The sequence below is a fragment of the Dunckerocampus dactyliophorus genome, chromosome 20, assembly GCF_027744805.1.
Source record: "Dunckerocampus dactyliophorus isolate RoL2022-P2 chromosome 20, RoL_Ddac_1.1, whole genome shotgun sequence".
Classification (NCBI taxonomy): Eukaryota; Metazoa; Chordata; class Actinopteri; order Syngnathiformes; family Syngnathidae; genus Dunckerocampus; species Dunckerocampus dactyliophorus.
The window spans coordinates 8381629-8405508 of NC_072838.1; the positions used below are offsets into that span (position 1 = coordinate 8381629).

General features: G+C 38.6%; 2 protein-coding genes across 2 annotated transcripts; both read right to left on the reverse strand.

Moving 5' to 3' along the window:
* Positions 1-9: 9 nt before the first annotated feature.
* clic1 (chloride intracellular channel 1) lies at positions 10-11088 on the reverse strand. The gene is made up of 7 exons (XM_054764232.1): positions 10781-11088; positions 10491-10541; positions 7225-7334; positions 6997-7122; positions 6812-6918; positions 6477-6658; positions 10-5776 (listed from the first exon to the last, which is right to left on the reverse strand). Exons 2-7 carry the CDS (start codon positions 10530-10532, stop codon positions 5615-5617), a joined length of 729 nt encoding a protein of 242 aa, XP_054620207.1. The 5' UTR covers positions 10533-10541; positions 10781-11088; the 3' UTR covers positions 10-5614.
* Positions 11089-13338: 2250 nt separating this feature from the next.
* lye (lymphocyte antigen-6, epidermis) lies at positions 13339-23673 on the reverse strand. Its single transcript, XM_054764233.1, has 4 exons — positions 23650-23673; positions 19761-19920; positions 16818-16928; positions 13339-15013 (listed from the first exon to the last, which is right to left on the reverse strand). Exons 2-4 carry the CDS (start codon positions 19867-19869, stop codon positions 14802-14804), a joined length of 432 nt encoding a protein of 143 aa, XP_054620208.1. The 5' UTR covers positions 19870-19920; positions 23650-23673; the 3' UTR covers positions 13339-14801.
* Positions 23674-23880: the final 207 nt, after the last annotated feature.

Here is a 23880-nt window from a genome sequence, read left to right on the forward strand (position 1 = left end):
CAATTAGGGTGAGTTGTCAAAGCAAATATTGTCTTTAATCAAACAGATACTGAATTCTAAAGCAACAATATCACAATTTAGTCTTGTAACTGCTGCTACATAATGTCACATGATGCACATAAAGCACAATACCTCGCCTGTTGCATTAGTAGATATCCCACTGTTATGTGGAGCGAAGGCACACACCACTTACTTCTTAAGACACTTTATTTTGAAGGAATGCACCAATGAAATGTGGATTTCCCAAGTACAAAACCAAAAACAATTAGGTTGATGGTCAATGTGATTCAGGCTTAGCGTCCACCCTTCTGTGGACGTGTAAGTGCGACAGCTGTTACATAACCGCGTGTAAGCGAACACAAAACACGATGAAAATGGCGAAACCAGTCAACGGAAAAGAGCATGCATGGCGTCAGGCTACAAAAAGAGTGAAAAGACGCAGCGAACAACACAAAAACAGTAACATTTTAACGCGAGTTAGCTGACCCCTGAAAATGTATAAAATTCTTCGACCGCTAAAAAATACAGTCCGAAAATATTTAGACGACGTCTCTTTCATTGACTCACCGAGCAAACAGTTCAGTCAAGTGAAAATGCAATTTAGGAAGAAGTTGAAGTAGCAAAATGTCAAGACCGTGTACAAAATTAGCTTTTTTCCCCCCTCTTAAATTGCACTTAGGTGGTTTAAAGGTTGCATGCAGTTCAGTACAAAGACACACAGCACTCACAATAAGTTCGGGGTGCAGTGGTACCTCGCTTTTCCTTATTAATTCATTCCAAAAGGCCAGACAAAAACCGAGGCAGTTTTTCCCCCGCAGGAAATAATGTAAATCCAATTACTCTGTTCCACTCACCCACAAATATGAACAAGAATACATTTTTATAGAGAATAATTCCACTTGTAGATGGAGAAAAACAATGTGAAATAATGACGAATGGATGGAACTTATTGTTGATTTGGACTTCCTGTACATTCAGGTGAATTCTATCGGGTTTCTCACCTTTTTTTTTATCAAATTGCACTTGCTGTGGCCCCATGGCGAGTTATTTTGCAGTGGGAATTCGTGGAACGAGACACTAGAGGGCAAACGGACTAGTTTGTTGTGTACAAAAACCAAGACAGTGTACAACATTTTTGGCAAAAATTTCAGACGAAAACCGATTCATACAAAAACCGAGGTTTGGCTGTATTTGGCTTTCCGGTGAAATGCCAGGATGAAGCTAAAATGCACTGTAACCTTTTACAGGAGGTAGAGCAGGTCGTCCAGAGATTGGAAGGTTGGCAGTTCGATCCTCGCTACCTCCACCCAGTCACTGTTGTCGTGTCCCTGGGCAAGACACGTCACCCACCTTGCCACACGGGTGTATGAATGTGAACGAATGTTTGGTGGCGGTCAGAGAGGCTGTAGGCGCGAAATGGCAGCCACGTTTCTGTAAGACTACCCCAGAGCAGCTGTGGATACAGATGTAGTTTACCACCACCAGCGTGTGACTGAGGAGTGAATGAATGTGTTCACTTCATTCTGTCGCGCTATAAAATGTAATCCATTATTACAGGGGGGGGGGGGGTAAACTTGACCTCTAAACTTTTGAATGCACATGTCCAACTGTTCAATGTGTCCCTTTTGCACAACTTGCTGTTCTCTAACAGCAAAGTTCACAGCAATGACATTCTTTTTTCAAACGTTCCACTTTCTTCGTAGCTCTTTTTGCAAGCTGCTGATGACATTCTAAGCTCAGTGGCCGCTAGAATTGAAGCACGACATTTATTGGTCCATTTATGGATGTGACACCAAGTTGTGCAAAACATACTGAAACATCAAATAGTTGGACATGTGCATTCAAAAGGTCAAATTAAGTTGACCCGTAAAGGCTATAGTGCATGAAGTTAAAATAGTTTTTGAATTCCGGGAAGCCTTCAACAACAGTGACTTAGCACAGAGCCTAATGGTAGCTAAAAAGCTGCAAGTACAGATAGAACAAGCCATGCTAACAGCGTCCAATCCAGTTACAGTCCTGTTCACAAAGTTAAGGTTTTGTATTCGTCCCCGGCGACATGATAGGATGTCGTGCACACTCTTGAGTCCCTTTTTCACTGTGGTGATTGTGGGCTCAGTTCCAATAATGGCCCTTCACGGTCCAGATCCACAAAGCCAACACAAGTTCAGAATAAATACAAGGCTTCACATCTACTCAGCACTAACACACAGATGCATTTCTCTTTTCTCCGATATGTAGACAAGTTAAGGGCACAGTCAAGCTTAACCTTATTGTCCTTTATGAGAATAAAATTGTAATTGAAAGGGGAAAAAAATCACAACGCTCCTGAGATAAATTGAAACGTTGTACTGTAATCCCAAAAAAAGGCTGAAATTTGACAAGAAAAGAATCTTAATATTATGAGAACTCCTACAGGGATAAGGATGCAGTATTACAAGCATCAAGTCAAGATTTTATGCAGGGAAATAATAATAATTGTTATATTACAAGAATACAGTCACAAAAATTGATATTATTAAAGGACATTTTACAAGATTAAGATCATAATAACTCATAATTTTATGAGAATAAAGTCGCAATGACCAAAGTCAAAAGTCTCGGAGAAAAAAGTCACAACTTGACCAAAAATGTTGAAATCCTACAAGAATAAAGATCTAATATTTCAAGAATTAAGTCATAATTTTATGGAGGGGGGAAATAATAGTAATTTTATTTATGCAATTTTTATTTGTGCAATTTTGTGAGAAAAAATGTATTTCACATATAGTCATACTTTGAAAAAAAAGTTATACTATTATGACAACAAAAGCACATTTTACAAGATTAAGGTTATGATAAATCTGAATTTTATGAGAATAAAGTCGCAATGTGATGAGAAAAAGTGTTTACGTAAGACAAAAAAATCTTAAAATCCTACAGGAATAATTTAATAATAATAATAATAATAAAAATAATTCATAAAATAAGAATTTTATGGGAAAAATTGCAATTTTATGAGGATAAAGTTGATGTATGTTGTACTATTATAAAATGTAACTTTTACAAAGTAAAAATCAGAATTGCAGGACCATACTGACAACAATTAATAAAGATCACAAAAATGTAATCCCTATTTTTTGAGGTTGAGGGGAGATAGTAAATCTATGGGGGGGAAAAAATGCAATTTTATGAGAATAAAGTTATTATTTTACAACAATACCTTGAAGAATAGTCATAGGATTTTGAGAAAATGTCATAAACTCTATAATATGACAAAAAAGTAATAATAGCACAATAATAAATGTGTTATTTTAGGAGAAAAAAGGTGTAATTGTCAGAGAAGCTTTGTTTTATGCTTCTTTTAGTAACACCTTCAGCAGTTTAATATGAATGTGAGTGTGTAAATGTTTGTGTTTTTTTCTTTTTGGGGTTTGTTGAATCGTTTAGAACTTATTTTTAAGCAAATGTTTAATGATTAATATATGGAAGGACGAGATACAGACAGCGACAGACATTTTTTAAATCAGTGATTAAATCAAGTTTTATTCTCTTAATATTACTAATACCATAATGGGTTTTTTTTTTTACATGAAAGTATTTTTTTAACCCAACATGATAATATTATTGTATTAAATTACAATATTATGTATTATAATGCTGTTTTTTTAAAATGAAGAATTGTTTAAAAAATTGTTTCTATTGTATTATTTTTTTTAATATGAAAATAATTTTTGGAAAAAACTTTAATACTTTTTTTTTTTTTTAAATATATACAGTATATATATTGATATTTTTTTCTAAAAGAAAATCTGACTTTATTCTTGTACCATGAAGCTTTTTTCCAAGTAATATTACCACTTTAATCTTGTAAAATTACAACATTTTTGTAATGATTTTTTTTCATCCCGGCACTAATACTCAATAGTGAATTCATGCAAACTTTCGTAACATTAGGCTCTTTGCAGCAGCGGACCACACCAAGTCGTCCTCCACAGCTGCTCTGCAGGAAGACGTGAAAAGGGGAAGCTTGACTCTATTGAAATGGTTTCCTGTCTCGGTAACTGCCTCCTCAAAACGAGTCCAACTCTACACCCCCTTCCGCCCTATTGTGTGACTCAAAAGGTTTGCATGCAGATACACGTTCTAAACTGTAAAAGGCCTTGTTGCGTCACGTATGCAATAACCAATTCATGTGAACAATAGATTTACAATGCCTGGACGTGTGATCTGAATAATATATCGTCAATTATCTCTAATTGGACAGTTATGTTATGTTATGTCACACCTGCCACAGAAACTGTCTCTTCCAAGACCAAAGAGCTGTCAAGGACCATTGGAGAACTGCACAAGACGGGACAACTGGAAGCTGAGAGAGAAAGACCACCGTTGGTGCAATAATTTGGGAATGGAAGAAATACAAAATGGTCTTCGCCATCGCTCTGGAGCTCCATGCAAGATTCCACCTTTTAGGAAGTGGATTAATGGGGGAAAGGTGAGGGATCGGCCCAGAATTACAGTCTGGTTAATGACCTAAAGGGACCATGAAAACCATGAGGAACACACTGGGATGAGGCTGTACATCCCCGCCTGATGTTTGAATGAACACAGGAATGATTCAGAAGGCTTGGGAGAACGTGATGTGGTCACATGATACCAATATTTTGCTCAACTTCATGCATTTGATGACACCGGAATGCTGAATTTGACCACAACGGCACCATTCCTACTGCTTTGGCGATGTTTCTCTGCTAAGGCTAGGGGTCTTGAGGGCCTGCTGTACCATAGAATCTTGGATCAGAAGCTCTTGGCCTCAGCCAGAACACTGAAGACGGGTCACGGGTGGGTCTTCCAGCATGACGGTGACTCAGAACATACTGCCAAGACAACAAACAGGTGTCTCGAGAAGTCTCCAGACCTTAGACTCACTGGAAATCTGTGGAGGGAGCTCAAATTTTTGAGTTGCCAAGCGACAGCCTCAAAATTTGTAGGTTTTGGAGCATATCTGTAAAGAAGAGTGGCCAAAAATGCATCCGGAGATGTGTGCGACCACGGTCAGCAACTACAAGAAACCTGTGCTAAGTACTACGCCACTTTTTGCTTGGGGATCAAATACTACACCTAATCAAATGCTAACTCATTTATGTTATTTTTCGAGATTTTTGTTGCTGTATGCTCAAATAATTATTTCCCCCCACTGTATGTGTCGAGCCTGTGCACATAAGCAACCAATTCACTGTGAATGTTTGTTGTTATTGCAGACATTTATAAGGAAAAGAGTACTGAAATTTGAAGAAATATCAGTTTTTGGACTTCCTACGAGTGTATCTGAGGACCAGTCAAGTTCTTCCACACCAAACTCACCCAGGCATGCCTTTACATGCTGGGACAGAAAATGTACATCAACCCCTGATTGATTGATCGTTGATCCATTCATGCATTTTTGCCGTATGTGCTTCCTTGCTATACCTAACACAATAAAGTAAAAAAAATAAAATAAAAAACCCAACCAGTTTCAAGCAATAGTTTGACATGGCAAAGCAATTGTAAAAACTTGGATTATATACTGTAGATGTGGATGTGTTGTTACTGTTGTACACTAAAGTACATATCGCTGCTATGTAACGTTTTCCACCTCCTACTTGAGAGCTTTGGCTACAGAAGAATAAGCCATGTGGATCTCATCATCGATTGGACAGGTGGAGGCAAACTCGTCCCGGGCGTATGCTGCATTCAGGTACCTCCACAGGTTGGTCAGAGACTGGGGGATGCTGAAGTTTCGGTACTTTAAACACACAACCTAAAAGGATGGATATAATGTCAAAATAAATACTAAAAATATTCCAAGTCAGTCGACAAGTAGTGACCATTTAGTGCGGTATCGAGCAAATACTGTTCAAATAATATTTTTAAAAATGATTTTAAAGTACATAATTATTTTTTTTATAAAACTTAAGAAGTACATAATAAATAATAATATAAAAAACTAATAAAATAAAAAAATAATTATAAAAAAATCAAGCAAATACCATTAAAATAATTATTTAAAATATTATCTCATAGAATATAATAAAACAATTAATAAATCTTCAAAAATACATAATAAATTATAATAATATAAAAAATAACAACATAAAAAAATATGATGAGATTTAGTGCTTAGGTCTTTGTAACTCACGTTCAAATAATTATTTTTTTTTAAATAATTCAAAGTACATCATAAAAAAGTAATACAACTTTAAAAAATACACAATAAAATCTAATGTAAAAAATAATAAAATTAACAAACAATTATTAAGAAAATATTTAGTGCTTAGGTCTCTGTAACTGTTGAAGTAATAAGTACATAATCAAAAAAAGAAATAACATTTAAAATGAATAATAATATTTAAAAATACAATTTAAAAAATTATTTAAAAATGCTGTGAACACCAAGTCAGTCAATAATTAGCACTGAATATGTTTCCGTGACTTATAAACGGCTACTAAATGTATTTTACCTTCACAATGTGGAGCTTTGGAAGCAAGTTGCAGTCAGCCAGCGTAAGATCGTGGCCATCAAGGAAGGGGCGAGATGAGGAAGTGACTTCATCTGCGCTGTTTTCATCAATTTCGTCAGGAAGTGGGGAGCCGAGGTACTCGTCGAGCTTCTTCAGAGCCTTCAGAACGCCTTTCTCTAGATCTGAACACAAAGTCAACGGTTGGTCAAAGCTTTTGGGAGTGTCTCCTAACATTGGGAATATAAAATAATGAAGGTAATATGGCACATGTAACGACAATTGAACAGTGTGCTACAATATGGACGTCCAAGAGCATGTATTTTCATTTCACTCACTTTCATTAGTCTGAGGGTTGGAGTTTTTGATGTAAGCTGAGAACTTGGAGAAGACATCCATGCCTGCTGTGTTCGACTCTGGGTTCCGAGCGGCTAGGCGCGGATACCTGAGCGACGAGAGACACGCGTTCTCACGTCAAGTAAAGCGACTGACAAAAAAATTGGCAAATGGATCCAGCAACTACTTGGGGGGGCTGAGGTTTTCCTCCAGGAACTCCTCGATCTTGTTGGTGTCAGTTTTCACCTCGCTGCCGTACAGCAGGAAGGGTGGTTGGGCACCCGGAGCCAGGTTGTTTAGGATGTCGGGTTTCCTGACGGTGGCAGTGAGACCACATGAATGGATTTTTAGCATTGATGATTTACCAACAGTGTCCTTAAATGTGTGCTACAATAATAAAAAAAAAGTGACCCACCTCCTCATGTCCACTGTAGTAACGTCAAACGTCACTCCTTTTAGCCACAACAACATGAAGAGACGTTGAGAGAAGGGACAGTTTCCAATGCTCTGCCCATCGCTCCCTGCCTGCAATACAACGTATTTCTTTATTTATACAGCCATCCTTGCTGTATAGCGGGTGCTGCATGGGTCAAATTTAGGATTTGACATTTCGGTGTGCTCAGACCTCCAGTCGGAATGTTAATCATACAGCACCTTGCAAAGTAGGACATGAATTATTATTATTAACGTGCAGTGCCAAGGTACATTAGGCTCTCATCCTGATTAGCTCTTGCTCGGCGTTTCAAGCTACACACAGAGATGCAACTTTCATCTGTATTATTCTGATTAAGGACAATCTAACCCAGTGGTAAGATGCTTACATCTATAACAAAAGTTATCTGTTCACTTGTAGCAGATAGTTATGTAGAAAAAAAGTGTATTGTTTGATGGCTTTGCTTCGCGTCATGAACTCCACTACAGAAATCAGTGTTTTCTACACATCCGCTACTTAAACTGTTATTTCATGACGAAATGGAAAATGCGCCCATTGCTGAAACCTTTTTAATACCTTGCCTCGACTTCGGCTGCGTTGTCTTTTGCACAATCATTTTCAATTCTAGGATATCGGTAACGTTTGATCGCAAATGCTAACTGGATGTAATACATGACCTGTGTCTCCTAATGAACGTTACGTGCTGTAGCTATTTTGGCTGACATATTACCAGCACTCAGGTTATGTACACAACTATTGAGGAATTATGTGTAATTATCTTTATTGCCAATTATGATATCAACTACTTTGACTACCCGTTAACTTTGAAAATGTGAATGTAAAATACTAATCATTAATGTTTAATATATTATTAATATTAATGTTTAATATTAGTATTAGTAAAGTTTAAAAGTTTACTGCTTAGATTTTATACATGTTATATGTTTTATAGAAAGAGTTAGATCATTTAAACTTGTAACTTGCTTGCTGTAAAAGTGCTTGCACCCCTGATATATATATATAACGTACATATACTGTATACATACTCTTTTTTTTTATTAATTAGTAAATATATATATTTTCTATATTTGCAGTAGCAGGTATATCTTTGGGACTTGGTCATTTTAAAAGTAGCTCGTAGGCTGAAAAAGTGTGAGCACCCCTGCAGTGGATGGTAATGCAACTCTGCTTTTTAAAACACCATATGCGGATCAGCCCTGCACCCTGGCCAGGCTCCATGCAGCATCCACGCATCCCCACTGATTGAGAGTTATGTTGTAAGTGAGCGTTTACACAAAGTGACAGCTGAAATTTGGCCATCACAGGCTACCATACTCGGACAAGGACCTCAGGGACTGTAAACTATTGCCTACTACCGGGCTAGCACCATAATATAAAGGACATAGACACAAATCTGTACACTGAACTACTCTTTGTGTCATATAACGACATCAGTGCAAACTGCAAAAGGCACATGGGACAGCTATGGTACGTGACAACACCTACTGCAAAGAATCCTGGGACCTGTAGTGTCTATGTGCATGCTGTAGTGTACCAACTGGACAGTTTACACAGTGCTTCCCTAACAAGGATGTTTGAAAAAAACACAGCACAATGCATTATAATGACTGGTATGACCAGTAGCATTTTTAAATTTAGAGGTCTAAACAAACCCATATGCAGCCATTTGGGGATTTTCTTTTGAAAGAGGAAGCATATTTGTGGAATAAAATTGCTTGAAGTTGCAACAGGCTCAGTTTGTTCCTTTTTTTAAAGGAAATTCCATACTTCTTCAAAGTAACCTCACAATTTACGATACCACCATATTCCAAAAGTTGCTGTTTTAAATGCAAAAAGGCATAATGTCATCAGAAAAAAATGTAAACATGAGTACTAGGGATGGTCCCATCAGGGTTTTATGCCGCCGATACGATACCGGTCATCCATGAGTGAAATCGGCCGCCAACGATACTGAAACCGATCACGTGTAAATGCTTAAATGTATTCATTCACATCCAGAGCGAATTGTCAACACCGGCCGCTTATCCCCCTCTAAACTACGATGATATCCCCAAATTCCTGGATGAGGGTGCGTCGCTGGTCGTTGTGGCTGGTCGCAGCCACTCGTTGCTGCGTGTCGGCGGTGGGTTTCGCCGGTCGCAGTTGTTTGTCGCCTCCCGCACACATGGGCGCTACATTGGCGGCCGCCCGACCGATGATCACATCACAAGCCTCGATGACTCACCGCACCCTGCCAAGTGCCCGCTCCCCAAATGCCACGCAACGCGCCACCCCGGCGAGACATTTTCCGTGAAATGTTTTGCAGGGTGCAAAACTTCTATCACGCTCACAACGACAAGTAAGTCCAACACGGCAGCCATGCTTGTTTTGGCTTTGTGAAGGGAAAGTAGGCGGGAGACGGCCGCTATAGTCTGGATGCTGCACTGGGGGCGGAGCTGACTGGAGTTAAAAGTATCGGCATATGCCGATACCGTGCCTTTTCATGGAAATCGGCCGATACTGATGGGTGGCCGATCGATCGGAGCACCCCTAGTGAATATTGATAACACTGATACTGTCACTGTCGCTGTTTTTTCTATAAATATCCATACATAAAACATCTTCGCATATCTCCATGGGTTGGTTTTAGTCTCTTTACAATATTAAAAATATCAAAATAGCCCACAATCTTTTCGTTTTCCGGTATGCAGCCCTCAATGGAATAAAGTTTGGGCACCCCTGAAGGAATTTAGGTGTTTTCAATTTAAAACCAAAATAAGCGTAGTACAAGGTACTTGTTATATTAACCTGGTTCGTGAAATTGCAGGAACGGCAGAAGGAGTCAGAGAAGTTACAACAGCATCTTTCATCCATGGAGAAAAAAGTAGAAGCTATATGCTCACACAGAGGGCTCATTATGGAAACAGACCATATGGAGAAGGATAACGTCTTTTTTGTGGTACTTTTTAAAGCTACGTGGCCAGCATACAACTTACTAAATATAGACTTAATGTGCATTTAATAAGATTAGCGCTGTGTGACTCAGCAGAGGGTGTCTGGAACTGGCGGCACACTCCGATGCCTGTATTTCTACATCATAACAACTTATTCATTAAACATTGTTTAAACTGTACATACACGTACAAACAAATAAATAAAAAACAACATTGTGTCCGTCAAATGAATCAAAGTTTCAGTTTCATTCTCCACGTCACAGTGTGACGGTGTGTATGCCATAAGTCTCTTACCTTCACAAAAAGCTCAACTTTGGGCTGATTGGCGTCGCTCATGTTCCTTCCCTGGAAAAGGGGGAGAAAAAAATGATGTTTTAACTCGTTAACGCAACACGATAAAACCGGAGGAGGAGGAGGCGGACTAGGAAAGCCCAGCCAAACCCATCTTCCGCTAACAACCCCTCAGCCATTAAACAACAGTCAAGACAAATGAAATAACACCACGATCTTATTAAACATAAAACGATGAACCAACTGCATCTGATAAAGTTAATAAAAGTCTATTTAGGAAGGTTTTAAGCTACCTTGAAGCGCTGCTAGAGGCTAATGACGCCTGTTGCTGTTGCTACTTTCTCCTCCCAGTTGGTGCGTCCTCTCTGCGGGTACAGCATACGCACAGTGTCGCCATTTCCTGGAGGACTCCAAGCTACCTCACCGCAGACTGCCAAAACCCGCAAACAACGATGGAGAATTTGATGTTATTCATGTATCTTATCATAGCATGTGGCGTAGCTAGTTTAAGAGACACAGTTAATCTGTGCTAGCAGACGAGGAGGCTATTAACAGAATGACAGACTTCTATTTGACAGTTAAATTTGCTCATTAAAAAAACAAAACATAGTCAACACTAAATACAGGCGTAATATAAATAAAGATACATGGCCAAAACGCAGCTCCATTATATAAACCATACAAACTTTGATTAATTACGCTTTTATACTTTTTTACACTCCACTCATTCAGTGCTTCATTATATCGTACTACACGTATTTGTCTCACTTCCGCAGTTCCATGCAAGGACACTAGAGTTAAAGGGTTACGTCAAGTGTCCATTCACTTCCGTAGTACGCCCTGTCGGGTTTGGCCACCATGATGGTGAGCGCAATCCTAAACCATTGCATTGTAAAAATGTCCTGGTACACTGCTCAGCCATTAATTGCTATAGATAGATAGATTATTGTTCACGAAGAGTTTTTTGAGAAAATTATCCAACATAGCCGCTACAGTAAAACATGACCTCAAACCATTGATTGTCCATTGTTGTTCAGGTTTCATGCTTCTGTGCTATATTGTGCTTGACAGGCTGTAAAGATGTACACGTGTGACAGAATGCATCCTGTATCATGTATCCTGTTTATGTTTGCTATTAGCATGTATGGAAGGGGTTAATTGATCAAACATTATGGAATTTTTTTATACTTAGTACAAAAGGTGAAATTACCATACAAAATAGAACATTACTGTACGTCTGGCAACACTGTTGACTAGTGAAAATAATAGTCACTGGTCAGCCCAGGGATCCACAATTACATCCGTCCAAGGCCCATAATTAATTACAAATACATTACAAATAATGCAAAATATCTGGAAATAAAAGCTGACATGTTATCCCATACTCATCTTTGTATTATTCATATACTGTATTCATCTGTATTACATCTTCATGTACTTCCAGACACAGTCTAAAATACTCACATACACTCCTGATCAAAAATTTAAAACCAGGTGAAAAATTGCAAGAATTTCCATTTTGCACTGTTTGAGGTTCTAAGTAGAGCTCCAAAATGCACAAAAAAGAAATGGGAGTGAGACAAAAACATTTTTGAATAAGCAATTTATTGCAAACAAGCATTAAACTGAAATAGGCTGTTCATCAGCTGGTCTAAAGTTTAAGACCATAGCTAAAAAAAGGTGTTTCCAGGAGGCTCGTGGGAATGTTGCTCCAGGTGGTGAAAATGGCTTCATGCAGGGCATCCACTGTCTGGAACTGATGTCCACTTTTGTAACCTTCCCTTGCCATCCATCCTCAAATGTTCTCAGTTGGATTTAGACGCAGGATGGTCCAGAAGAGTGAGGTTATTCCTTTGGAAGAAGTCCTTTTTCAGGTGGGTATTGTGAAGTGCAGTGTTGTCCTGTTGAAAAAGCCAGTCAGACGAGGGCCTTCAGTAATGAGGGATGGCCCCTGCAACATCTCCACATAGCCAGTTGCCATTTGACACCCCCGCACAACCTAAAGCTCCATTGTTCCATTGAAGGAAAAAGCACCTCAGATCATGATGGCGCCCCCTCCACTGTGCCTTGGGGAAAACATCTCAGGTGCAATCTTCTTGTCATGCCAGTAACGTTGGAAGCCATCAGCAACTTTCTTCCACCTTGCAATGTCCCGTGTTTGGTGCTCTTGTGCAAATTCCAAACGGGCAATTTTGTGGCGTTAAAGGAGACGAGGTCTTTGAAGACATTTTTTATTCTTAAAACCACCAATAACAACTTTCTTTTTGGTTGAGGATGGTCCCGTGTCTCGACGACGAGCCAATCGGATCCAGGCAACATTTTTTTGTTGACTTTTTTTTTGTTCCATAACTTTCAGGGTCTTTGCAGAAGTTTGAAATGACCGTCTTACTGCGCTGCGGGAAAGAGAGGGAAAAAAGGGAAAGCTTTTTTGCCTTTGCCACCAAGAGATCATGACAATGTGAATACCCGACAGAAAATGATGTTGAATTTGTATTTTTGCCAAGATTTTGGCTTTTAAAGGCTGTGATCTTAAACTTTAGATGAGCTGATGAACAGCCTATTTCACTTTAATGCTTGCTTGCAATAAATTCCTTACTCAAAAAGTGTAAAGTCTCACTCCCGTTTCTTCTTTTTTGAAGCTCTGCTCTGCTAGAACCTCCTTCAAATCCAACAGTGCAAAATGTAAATTCTTGCAATTTTTCAACTGGCCTTAAAATGTTGAAAAAGCTGAGCCTGTTTAAATGAAGCATGTGACACCGTTCATTTGAATTGAAGCCAGGTTTATTTAATCTGTAAAATCAAAACATCACAGGGAATTTTTTTTTTAGTAAAATAAAATAAAAACTCCAAATAAATACATAAATGGCATAGACAGGCATGAAAGGCATTTATCGGCAAATAACATGCTTTTTCACGGATATCGCCCGATTTCCATCGGTGGCCGATCAATCGGAGCATCCCTAACTATGCGTATCGTAGATGCCAAAGCCAGTACATCATAGGTCAATATACGCCCCGCTATTTGAACAAAACGTTGATAACTTCTGTTGTAATAATGAATGAACCAAACTTTTATGTGCTGAGGGCCAATAAAAAAATGCGTTGCAGCATGAAAATGCCCCCAGGCCGCACTTTGGACACCCCTGGCATGGAAAGTCATACAACGCAGGCCAGTTAATAACAAACAGGTCAGATCATTGGAGTTGGGGACTGTAATTTTTGTGTTGTGTAAAATATTTCACAAATTCCTTTTTCTACCTCATGTTTCCTTAGCATTTTTTAGTTTGTTTTTAAAAGTTAATTTACCATAGTTGTACAGTAGGGGGCGCTATGGGCTGAAGTGTATTAATGGATTCGCGCTGATTAAACCAGTAAAGTACGATACAGTATTAGGACCACGTTGAAAAAAAAAATCAGAGATTTTGAGAATAAAGTCGTAAATGACAAGTTTTTTCTCGTAAATTTACGACTTTATTCTCGTAATATCACAACTTTATTCTCATAGATTATGACCTTATTCTGGTAAATTTACGACTTTATTCTCATACATTTACAACTTTATTCTTGTAATATTACAAGTTTTTTTCTCGTAAATTTATAATTTTATTCTCCTAAATTTACAACTTTATTCTCGTAATATTCCGACTTTATTCATGGAAATTTCCAACTTTATTTTTGTAATATTGCAACTTTATTCTCGTAAATTTATGACTTTATTCTGTTCAATTTATGACTTCGTTCTCGTAATATTCCGACTTTATTCTCGTACATTTACGACTTTATTCTTGTACATTTACGACTTTATTCTCGTACATATTCTCATAATATTACAAGTTTTTTCTCGTACTTTTATGACTTTATTCTTGCAAATTTACAACTTTATTCTCGTATATTTACGATTTTATTCTCGTAACAGTACAACTTTATTCTCATAAATTTACGACTTTACATTTTTCGCATTACAAAGGTTTTTCTCATACATTTATGACTTTATTCTTGTTAATTTAAAACTTTATTCTCGTAAATTTACGACTTTATTCTGGTATATTTATTTTTGTAATATTACAAGTTTTTTCATAAATTTTCCGAGTTTATTCTCGTAAATTTACGACTTCATTCTTGAAATCTCAGATTAGTATTTTTTTTCAATGTGGCCCGTCGTAATGCAATACTCCGTCGTAGTAAAGCAGAAAAGATACAGACTGATATCCGTCATAGTCATGGCCAAGAGCACATATTGTGCCTGAAGTGCAAGCAGGAAACATTTCTCGATATGTTTGTCCTGTACAATGGATCATGTGACATCCCAAGCCCCTACACAACCCACAGTGAAAAAAGTGCCACTCCGACAGCCATCGTCAGGGAGAGCTGGACCGGCGTGGCTCCGTTACACAGATCGGTGACACAACAGTCGAAGCGGGCGGTGTAAGGCGCTCCAAGGGCCAGGCCGTTTAACGTAAGCTCACACAGGTCTCGGTCCAGGCAGCCGCGGGTGTACAGTCTCACAGGCAATGTTCCATTGAACTCTGAAATAAGCACAATCAAAACTTCAAATATGACCGAAGGACATTGGAGCATATGTCCCCTGCAGAACCAATAGTGAACAATCATGTTCAAATGACTTTCAACATGTAATGGACGTGAACTAATGAGTCAAATCTGTTTGATGACGATTAATGTAAAGGCTTCAATTATCGCCGGTCAGAAAAGCCGATCGCATTTGGGAGTGTGGTGAGTTTTGGAGGCTGGCGGTGTCGTCATCAGACAAACGGTAGCTAACGCAATGTGGCTAACACTCGCCCGTGTGTGACAGTCAGACGGCTCCGCTAATAACCCGAAAAATAATTGAATTCATCGGACGAGATGAGCAGCCTTTCTCAGCGAGGGGAAGACAAGTCGGTAAGTAAGTAAGTAGTAAGTAAGTTGAGGTTGTTTTTGTCTAAATTAAGGTGATTGGTTCATTTTATCTTATCAGGGGTGCAGCCAGGAATTCTGGGTCCCATGAAAAAAATAAAAAATGTTATTAGTAATAGTAATTTATTAGTAATTACTTATTTTTGGGGCCCTCTGGCCAATAACACACAGCATAAATAAACTGAAAAATGTAGAATTAAACTATGTGAGCGATATCGGTCGATTTCAGTCCTGGATGATCGGAATCGGCAGCATAAAACCCTGACCGGAGCATCACTAGGGGTAATAGAAAGCAGGCGATAATTAGAGACAGTTTCATTTAAGAGCTGATACCCAGCCATGTCCACGTGTTTCTCGATAATACCGAAAATCACTTAAGTTCTTGGCGTTGTACTTTCAAAAAAATGAATTATGTTATTTGTCTTGCATGTTATTTTTGTTGTCGTCATTTGTTGCCACCTTTAGTTGTACCAGGCATTCAAATGAACAAGAAACCGAACAAACAAGGGTGGTCTACTCATTTTTGTCCACGACTGTACATGCAATACTGTATATTTTTTTAGAATAAGGCCTCGTGCTCACTTCCCCGGTAAAAGGTTACCCAGCATACCCTGCGGGTTATACATAAGTACATGTATATTAGTGTAAGTGTTACGATGGTGTTTGTCGCTCTGCTGCCGCCTGCTGTGTGTGTGCTCTTTGTGCAGCTTCAGCCGGTGTGGGTGGAGTTCCCAGCACACACCTGCAGGCAATCTCATCAGGCACCCTTCTTATACTCAGCAGCAACTCAGGACCAGTGCCAGATTGTACTCCTTGCTACCTGTTCCGCTTCGTCCGGCTCCTTACCTGTTCCCCGCTTTCTGGCTCACCCTTGTTCCCTCTGCTCAGTACTATTTCCTGTTACACTAGTTATTGTTCCAGCTCAGGTTTGCCTGCAGTATTTCTCAGTTGCATTCTAGTTATTCCTGTCAGCCTTCTGCTGGCAGCGTTTTGTGTTTTCTACTTTTGGTTTGTGACTTTCCCTTGTGTTGTACTTTTCCCGCTCGGGACACTTTATGTTATTAAATACCTTTTGTATCTATTTTTGGTCTGCTTCCTTGCGTTGGGTTCCGCCCCTTTTACAAGTGGCGACTCCCACTTGTGACAGTAAGCCTTTATTTTGATATGGTTGGTGCAGTTACAGGGTGTCCCGCATGTTATTTCCTTTGCTGATTGGCTGGGATAGATCACATGTTTTTAATATCTCAACCTGAAGTGTGTGGCATGAATTTGGGGGGGAAAAAAAGTTCATGAACTATTGCTCTCCTTGTAAACACTGATAAATTGACAATAGAAGGAACCCAATCATGTGGAATGTGACGGGTGAGCGCAAACAGAGAGGAAGAGGCAGGAATAAATACAATAAAATCTATTTACCTGCATTTCCACGATAGCATACTTGGGTTGAATTGTCACATGTGATATCACTTCCAAACACACATATGTCTAACAGAGCGATGGGGCACTGGCGGCAGTTCAGGCTGTATGCTGTTCCAAGAGAAAAAGAAGGGGAAAAAGCATTATAGTGGCTTTAATTGGAGGATTCTTAGAATAATTAAGAGTTATTGTCGTGTTTTCTTTCATCGTTCCCTCAAAAAAAGAAACCATCACATACAGTCACATGCGCAAGAGGTGTGGTGTTATTAAGTGTGCGGTAATTAAAGTTGTTGTGACGCGCACAAAACAAGAGAACCATCGCTATTTGACATACCAGGTATGTGCACTGGAGAATTTTTTTTTTGAAACCCCACCTTTTAAGGCACTCCCAGGAATGAGCGAGACGGCCACATCATTAGGTACCACTGCTAATGAACTTCCATAAATGACTCTATTGGAAGTCCTTTTTTTTAACTGTTATCTATTTCCATGTCAAGTAAACATACACATGTCAATGACCCCACCCTCACTTTATACTATTTCATTTTTCTCTATTAATACAGGTACCCAGAATATGTGGCTAGATACATTTTTAAAAAAGGAAAATAATAATTGAAAACAATATGTACATTAGAAAAAACAATACAAATTATAGTAATTATTATTGTTATAATAAATAATAACAATATAATATATATTATATTATATTATACATATAATATTGTATACATAGAATATATGAATAAACATAATAATATATAGAAATATATCTTATATAGAAATAATTGAATTAATAAATAGGTATCCAAGTGACTAGGTGAGGAGTGCATACTGAAAACTCAAAGTATGCGGGGGCCACTTTTACATTTTTTACAATAACCCAGGCAGATGTGGAAAGATTTTTTTTTTATATTTAAAGAAAAAACAGCCCGCATCAACACAGATTATTAGAATGAGTGAACTCTTTCTCCTTGTGTTACGCTTTTTTGCTTGTTTTTTGCCTTTTTAAAAAAATATATTTCTACTTTATAACTTTTATCCGACCTAAATTTCCTAAAATTTACATTATAACGATACAAAATGTCTAAAAAAAAGTACACTTTTAGTCTTTATTTGAACTTGATGTTATTTTTTTCCTTTTAATATTTTTTTTTCCTACAATTACTGTTCTTTTTTCTGTTTTCGCTGTTGGTTTTTTTTAGTGATCTTGTTTAATTGTGTTTCTAGAATGTGCCGCGGGGAAAAAAAGAAACTCATCATTTTAAACAATAGATACATAAATTCTAAACATACAATATGCATATTTATATGATTTATTATTAATCAACATAATAATATATAGAAATGATTGAATAAATAAACAAATATCATCCCTTAATCTACATAAATCTACGTAAATCATCTGCTCCGCCCCTGCGCATGCCAGTTCATCAAACAACAGTCCGCCGAATGAGAGCTGTGAGCGCTAGCCATCGAGCTAAAAGCCTGAGATGCCAACTCAATGCCCAGCGCCACTCTTGAGGTGTCAGGGAGTGAGGTTTACCCCCGTGTTTTGCAATAAACGCGTGTGAGCTCTGACAGTAAGCGGTAATAATCATCTTAAATAAATCATTAAACATGGCTGACTTGGAACTTTGAGCATTATTCGCGCGAGACAACGCTGACTATGTCGTTCTGGTGCACTTACCAGCTGCTACAAAGGCCACCAGGAAGAGCGTTGCTTTCCAAAAGTTGCTCATCATCTCTGCGAGAAATTCAACGTGAATAAGATTGACACCAAATCAAGGACTTAAATACGCAGACGGTCATGTGACCAATCAAGAGGCGCGTGTGCGTCAATGGGAAAGGCTGCAACAATGTGACAGTTCAGGTTTCTGCAGTGTTCCAAAAAGAGCTAGCATGGGTGGAAGAATCCTGGTGTTAAAAAGTCCCACAAATCACTTACCTTTCAAAAAGATTTTTTTTTTTTGGTTTGGTTTAATTTTATTTGAACCTGCCTCAGGTTACAATGGAATGCATCCCGTGAATCATCCTTTCACAGTTCCACATGTTCCACAAGGAGTAGGAAGAAGCAAATCTTATTTAATCCTACCCCCCATCCATTCCACATCTTGTACAGTACATATTATTCACTTTCTGCATTCCATGTCATATTGTTCCATATAATAATCAGTGTAATAGTTAATAAATAAAAAGTGTTCTCTATACGCGGCATTATGAATGATCCTCACCCATCTTTTTTGCAGTACATTGCCCCATATCTCCACACAATACATTACATACGATAATACCAAGGAACAATAAAGAGTGTGGAGTGATTTTCGATCAAGAATGTATTTAGCTTTATTCAGTATTAAAGTATTTCTCGCCACCTTTTGTTGTATATTTTTTGATATGAGATTTCCAACTCATTTTTTGCACTTGCATCTCATCTATTTGATTTTTTCCGTCCAAATGTAGGCTCACACATGAAGCGGGTGACATCCTAATGATGGCTGCTGGGCTTTGGTGGAGGTCTCCTACTCTCGTTACTGAAGTGATAAATGCGTTAAGTAGTCGCTGGAGGCATTTGGTTTCTATGCACCGTACATACCAGTAGACGTTATTGCACAGTTGTTATCATTAACTGCCTTAATTATTAGAAAGGTGGAGTCAGTAATTCTGGTGTTGAAATACCACTCTTCTTGGAAAACCGGTCTGTGGGAATTTTTGTCCATACTGAAGAACATGAAGTCACTGACTGCTCCATTTCAGTTCTCAAGGTCTTCCACGCCAAACTCATCCAAGCTTGTGTCGAGTCCGGTAGTCTATACTATACTGGTCAAGTTGTATTGCAGGTTGTTTTTTTTTTTTTTTATAAAGCCACCAAACAGTACATGGTTTAAAATGGGGACAGACAAAGAGGAAAGATAGAAAACGGAGAAAGAAGACAGCATTGCTCACATAAACGTTCACTGGGATTGGGGTCTGGATTGGCGATGCTGGGGATGGACTGAGAGAGAGAGAGGTGGAAGCCAAATGCAGCAACGTATAGTGAGAATGTCCGCTTCATTGCTTGTTTGTGTAGTGCTGATTCAGTCAGATAGAAACCTGGTTGGAGAACCTGGGGATGGACAGGGAAAGGGAAGAGGGTGAAACATAACAACAACAAAAGCAATACCATCATAACCTGTTAATGCATTGGTCAGGTCCAAAGTGCAGCAGCTGTTTTTTTTATTGGCCCTCAGATGATCAATTTAAATATTAGTCAATGACAACTAAATGAAACTTTTTATTATTAAGGGAGAATACAATCCAATCCTACTTGTCCCTGTGTGGAAAAGTGATTGCCCCCTAAACCTAATAACTGGTTGGGCCACCCTTAGCAGCAACAACTGCGATCAAGCGTTTGTGATAACTTGCAATGAGTCTCTTCCAGCGCTGTGGAGGAATTTTGTCCCACTCATCTTTGCAGAATTGTTGTAATTCAGCCACAGTGGAGGGTTTTCCAGCATGAAGCGCCTTTTTAAGGTCATGCCACAGCATCTCAATAGGATTCAGGTCAGGACTTTGACTAGGCCACTGCAAAGACTTCAGTCATTCAGAGGTGGACTTGCTGGTGTGTTTTGGATCATTGTCCTGCTGCACAACTTAAGTAGCTTTCAGCTTGAGGTCACCAACAGATGGCCGGACATTCTCCTCCGGGATTTTTTGGTAGACAGCAGAATTCATGGTTCCATTTATCACAGCAAGTCTTCCATGTCCCGAAGCAGCAAAACAGCCCCAGACCATCACACTACCACCACCATATTTTACTGTTGGTATGATGTCCTTTTTCTGAAATGCTGCTTTACTTTTACGCCAGATGTAATGGGACACACACCTTCCAAAAAGTTCAACTTTTGTCTCGTCAGGCCACAGAGTGTTTTCCCAAAGGTCTTGGGGATCATCAAGATGTTTCCTGGCAAAATTGAGACAAGCCTTAATGTTCTTTTTATTCTGCAGTGTTTTGGTCTTGGAACTCTGCCATGCAGACCGTTTTTGCCCAGTGTCTTTCTTATGGTGGAGTCATGAACACTGACCTTAACTTAGGCAAGTGAGGCCTGCAGTTCTTTGGATGTTGTTGTGGGGTCTTTTGTGACCACTTGGAGGAGTCTGCTGCATTCTTGGGGTCGTTTTGGTTGGCCGCCCACTCCTGGGAAGGTTCACCACTGTTCCATGTTTTCACCATTTGTGGATAATGGCTCTCACTGTGGTTTGCTGGAGTCCCAAAGCTTTAGAAATGGCTTTAGAACCTTTTCACACAGGGCAATGTAGGTTTGGATTTTATTTCTCCCTTAACAATAAAAACTTTCATTTAAAAACTTCCTTTTGGGTTCATTTGTGTTGTGATTAACTAATATTTAAATGTGTTTGATGATCTAAAACATTTAAGTGTGACACCACTGTAGTCAAAAGATTAGGTTTAAAATGTACATAATATTAGCAATAACATTTATTTTTATTCTTTGTTTTGTTTTTCTGACAAACTCTTTCTCATTTCCCATCCAAGTCCCTGTCACAATGTGCTAGTGACTACCATTTGTTGTGGTTGTCACTGTGTGGTACCTGCCTTCTTCTGGCTTGTTTCTCCTTTATTGTTGCAGTTACACCTTAAGCGGGCTGGAGGCGGGGACGCTGGGCACACCTGTGGCTAATTACCCGATACTCATTTAAGCCGACTACCCACAGCTGGCAGCCGCTGGTTCATTGTTTCGCCTCTGCTGGCAACACACCCGAGTGCTTCTGCTACCAATCGTTGTTCCATGCCCATTTGGACCTGCCGCCTCCCTGCCGTCCAGCTAACTCCAGAGTTTGTACTTTTCTTCATGGTGTAACTTTCATTTGCCTTTTGTCTCTGTTTTTGCCACAACACCATCGCTTTCTGTTTTTTGGAACTACTCTCTCTTGCCTTTTTCGTCATTAAAAGTCCTGAATCACCGCACGAACTCTAAGCCTCTGCATCTGGGGTCCTAACCACACCGAGAACCTGACAGTCCCATTGCTTCCCATTATAACCACAATTTTTGAACGCACCATCATTACACAATACACAGTCATGCATTATTTAATTTCAGGGTTTCTTTTTTGTTTTAATGTTTCATATTTAATGTTTATTTCCTGGTAAAATAATACAAATAATTCCATATTTGGTATTTTGGATTATAGGACTGAAGCTGATGGACAAGCTGAGCAACAAAAGTAAAATAAAATAATCTGTTCCTGTTTTTGACAGCAGTTTTTGTGAGAGTGTTTTTTTGTGTTTGAGTGAGCGGGGAAAAGGCTTTCAGACATCAACCTATCAGAAAACGGAAAAATGCTGACGTTAATGTAGGCCCTGTGACGCGAATGCCAAATTTAATTGGTTAAAGAAACAGACGCAATTTCACTTAATTGGTCTGAGAAAAATGACTTACTATATTACAAATCTAACTAACTATGCTAGCATCATATCGTAACAGGCAGAATAATTACATGCTGACATCCGACAGTAATAACATACCACTGTTCTTCCACTTGATGACACAAGGTACATAATTAACTTGTGTTTGGTGGAGTTATGAGTTTTTCCTAATGTAAACTATGTGCCTTAACGGCATCAACGTTGGGACACACCGATATGCAAGATCTTTGACTAGTGTGAACATGGCTTCTGTTTTAATTTATGCGTGACTGAACAGACTGTGTACTTTGTGTCTATATTAGCTGTTTGATGAATAAATTAAATCACGCACGACGCGGATTCAAATGTTAATGTAAATCAAACCTGTGATATGAAAACCCATATTATAAGCCATATAGCTGACGTGAACCCGGCAGAACACAACCAACGTGTTAACAATCTACTAGCAAAACACCGGTGTGCAAATCAAGGCAGCGTTTATAAGAACATGGAGTGACAGCGGGGACGGCCAATCACACGTTAGCGACAAACCACAGAGCCAATGGATGAGCGTCCGTTCATAGCTTGGTCCCATAGCGCTTGCACAATATTAATTTATTATAGCGTAACATTGTTTTTGTGTGTTAGTGCGCCTTTAATATGCCATAAATGTTCGTTAAAGACATGAACCAAACTGTAGAAAGTGAAAATGTATTACAAATGAAGTATATCATTGCTGCCTCACCTCGCATTTATACAAAAAAAATATACAAATTCAGCAATTCTACACAAATAAGGTGTCAGAATTGTCAGAATCACACATAAATAAATTTTGTAGCACACACCAGTGGACACATTTACTTTGTATCCTTTTTAAAAAATCATTTTTCACGACACAACAAGGCATTTCATTGTACAGTATTGTCTTCCTCTTCTGCTTGCTGTGAGAAATTTGATTATTTGGTCAAGGGCTCCCCCTACTGTTATGGAGTGTAACCTACAGGACATTGATTGTTTAAATGTACATAGCTAGTCACTGTATTTCTTACCAGCCAATGTACTATTGTTAAGTGTGGTTGCCTAACAGACAAACCCAAAATAAATAATTAGGGTTTTTTTTATATCATTTGAGAATTTTAGTACTATTTAACCATTTCCAATGAAAATGTTTTATATATAAAGACAACTTACTTTGCTGGTGTTGTGACACCTTGCTACACCACACCGGCTAGCTACTAGCCGGCTAGCGGCTAGCGACTAGCTTCAGCACACACTCGTCTGGACTGATACTGTATTTGATCCCTATATTGCATGTATTGCACTGTATAAACAAACAACTATTCACTGTTTTTTCAACCATTCAGACATTTGAGACATAAATAAGACATAATATAGAATAACACAGTTTAGGATTGTGAGTCACATTATTACCTCGTACTTCCTGCAGTGGTTGTCTCATCAATGTAACATTACTGACACCTAGTGACCAAGGTATAATACTACATATCAACAACATTTTTATGCTTGGAAATGCTGAATTTAGCCCAGCAATCCGTAACATTTGTTTTAATATGCTTTTTATCTTTTCTTTTCTTTTTTTTTTACTAATAATAGGCCATTGTCAGCCACGAAACAGCGCTGTTATTAAGCTATTTTTGAAAA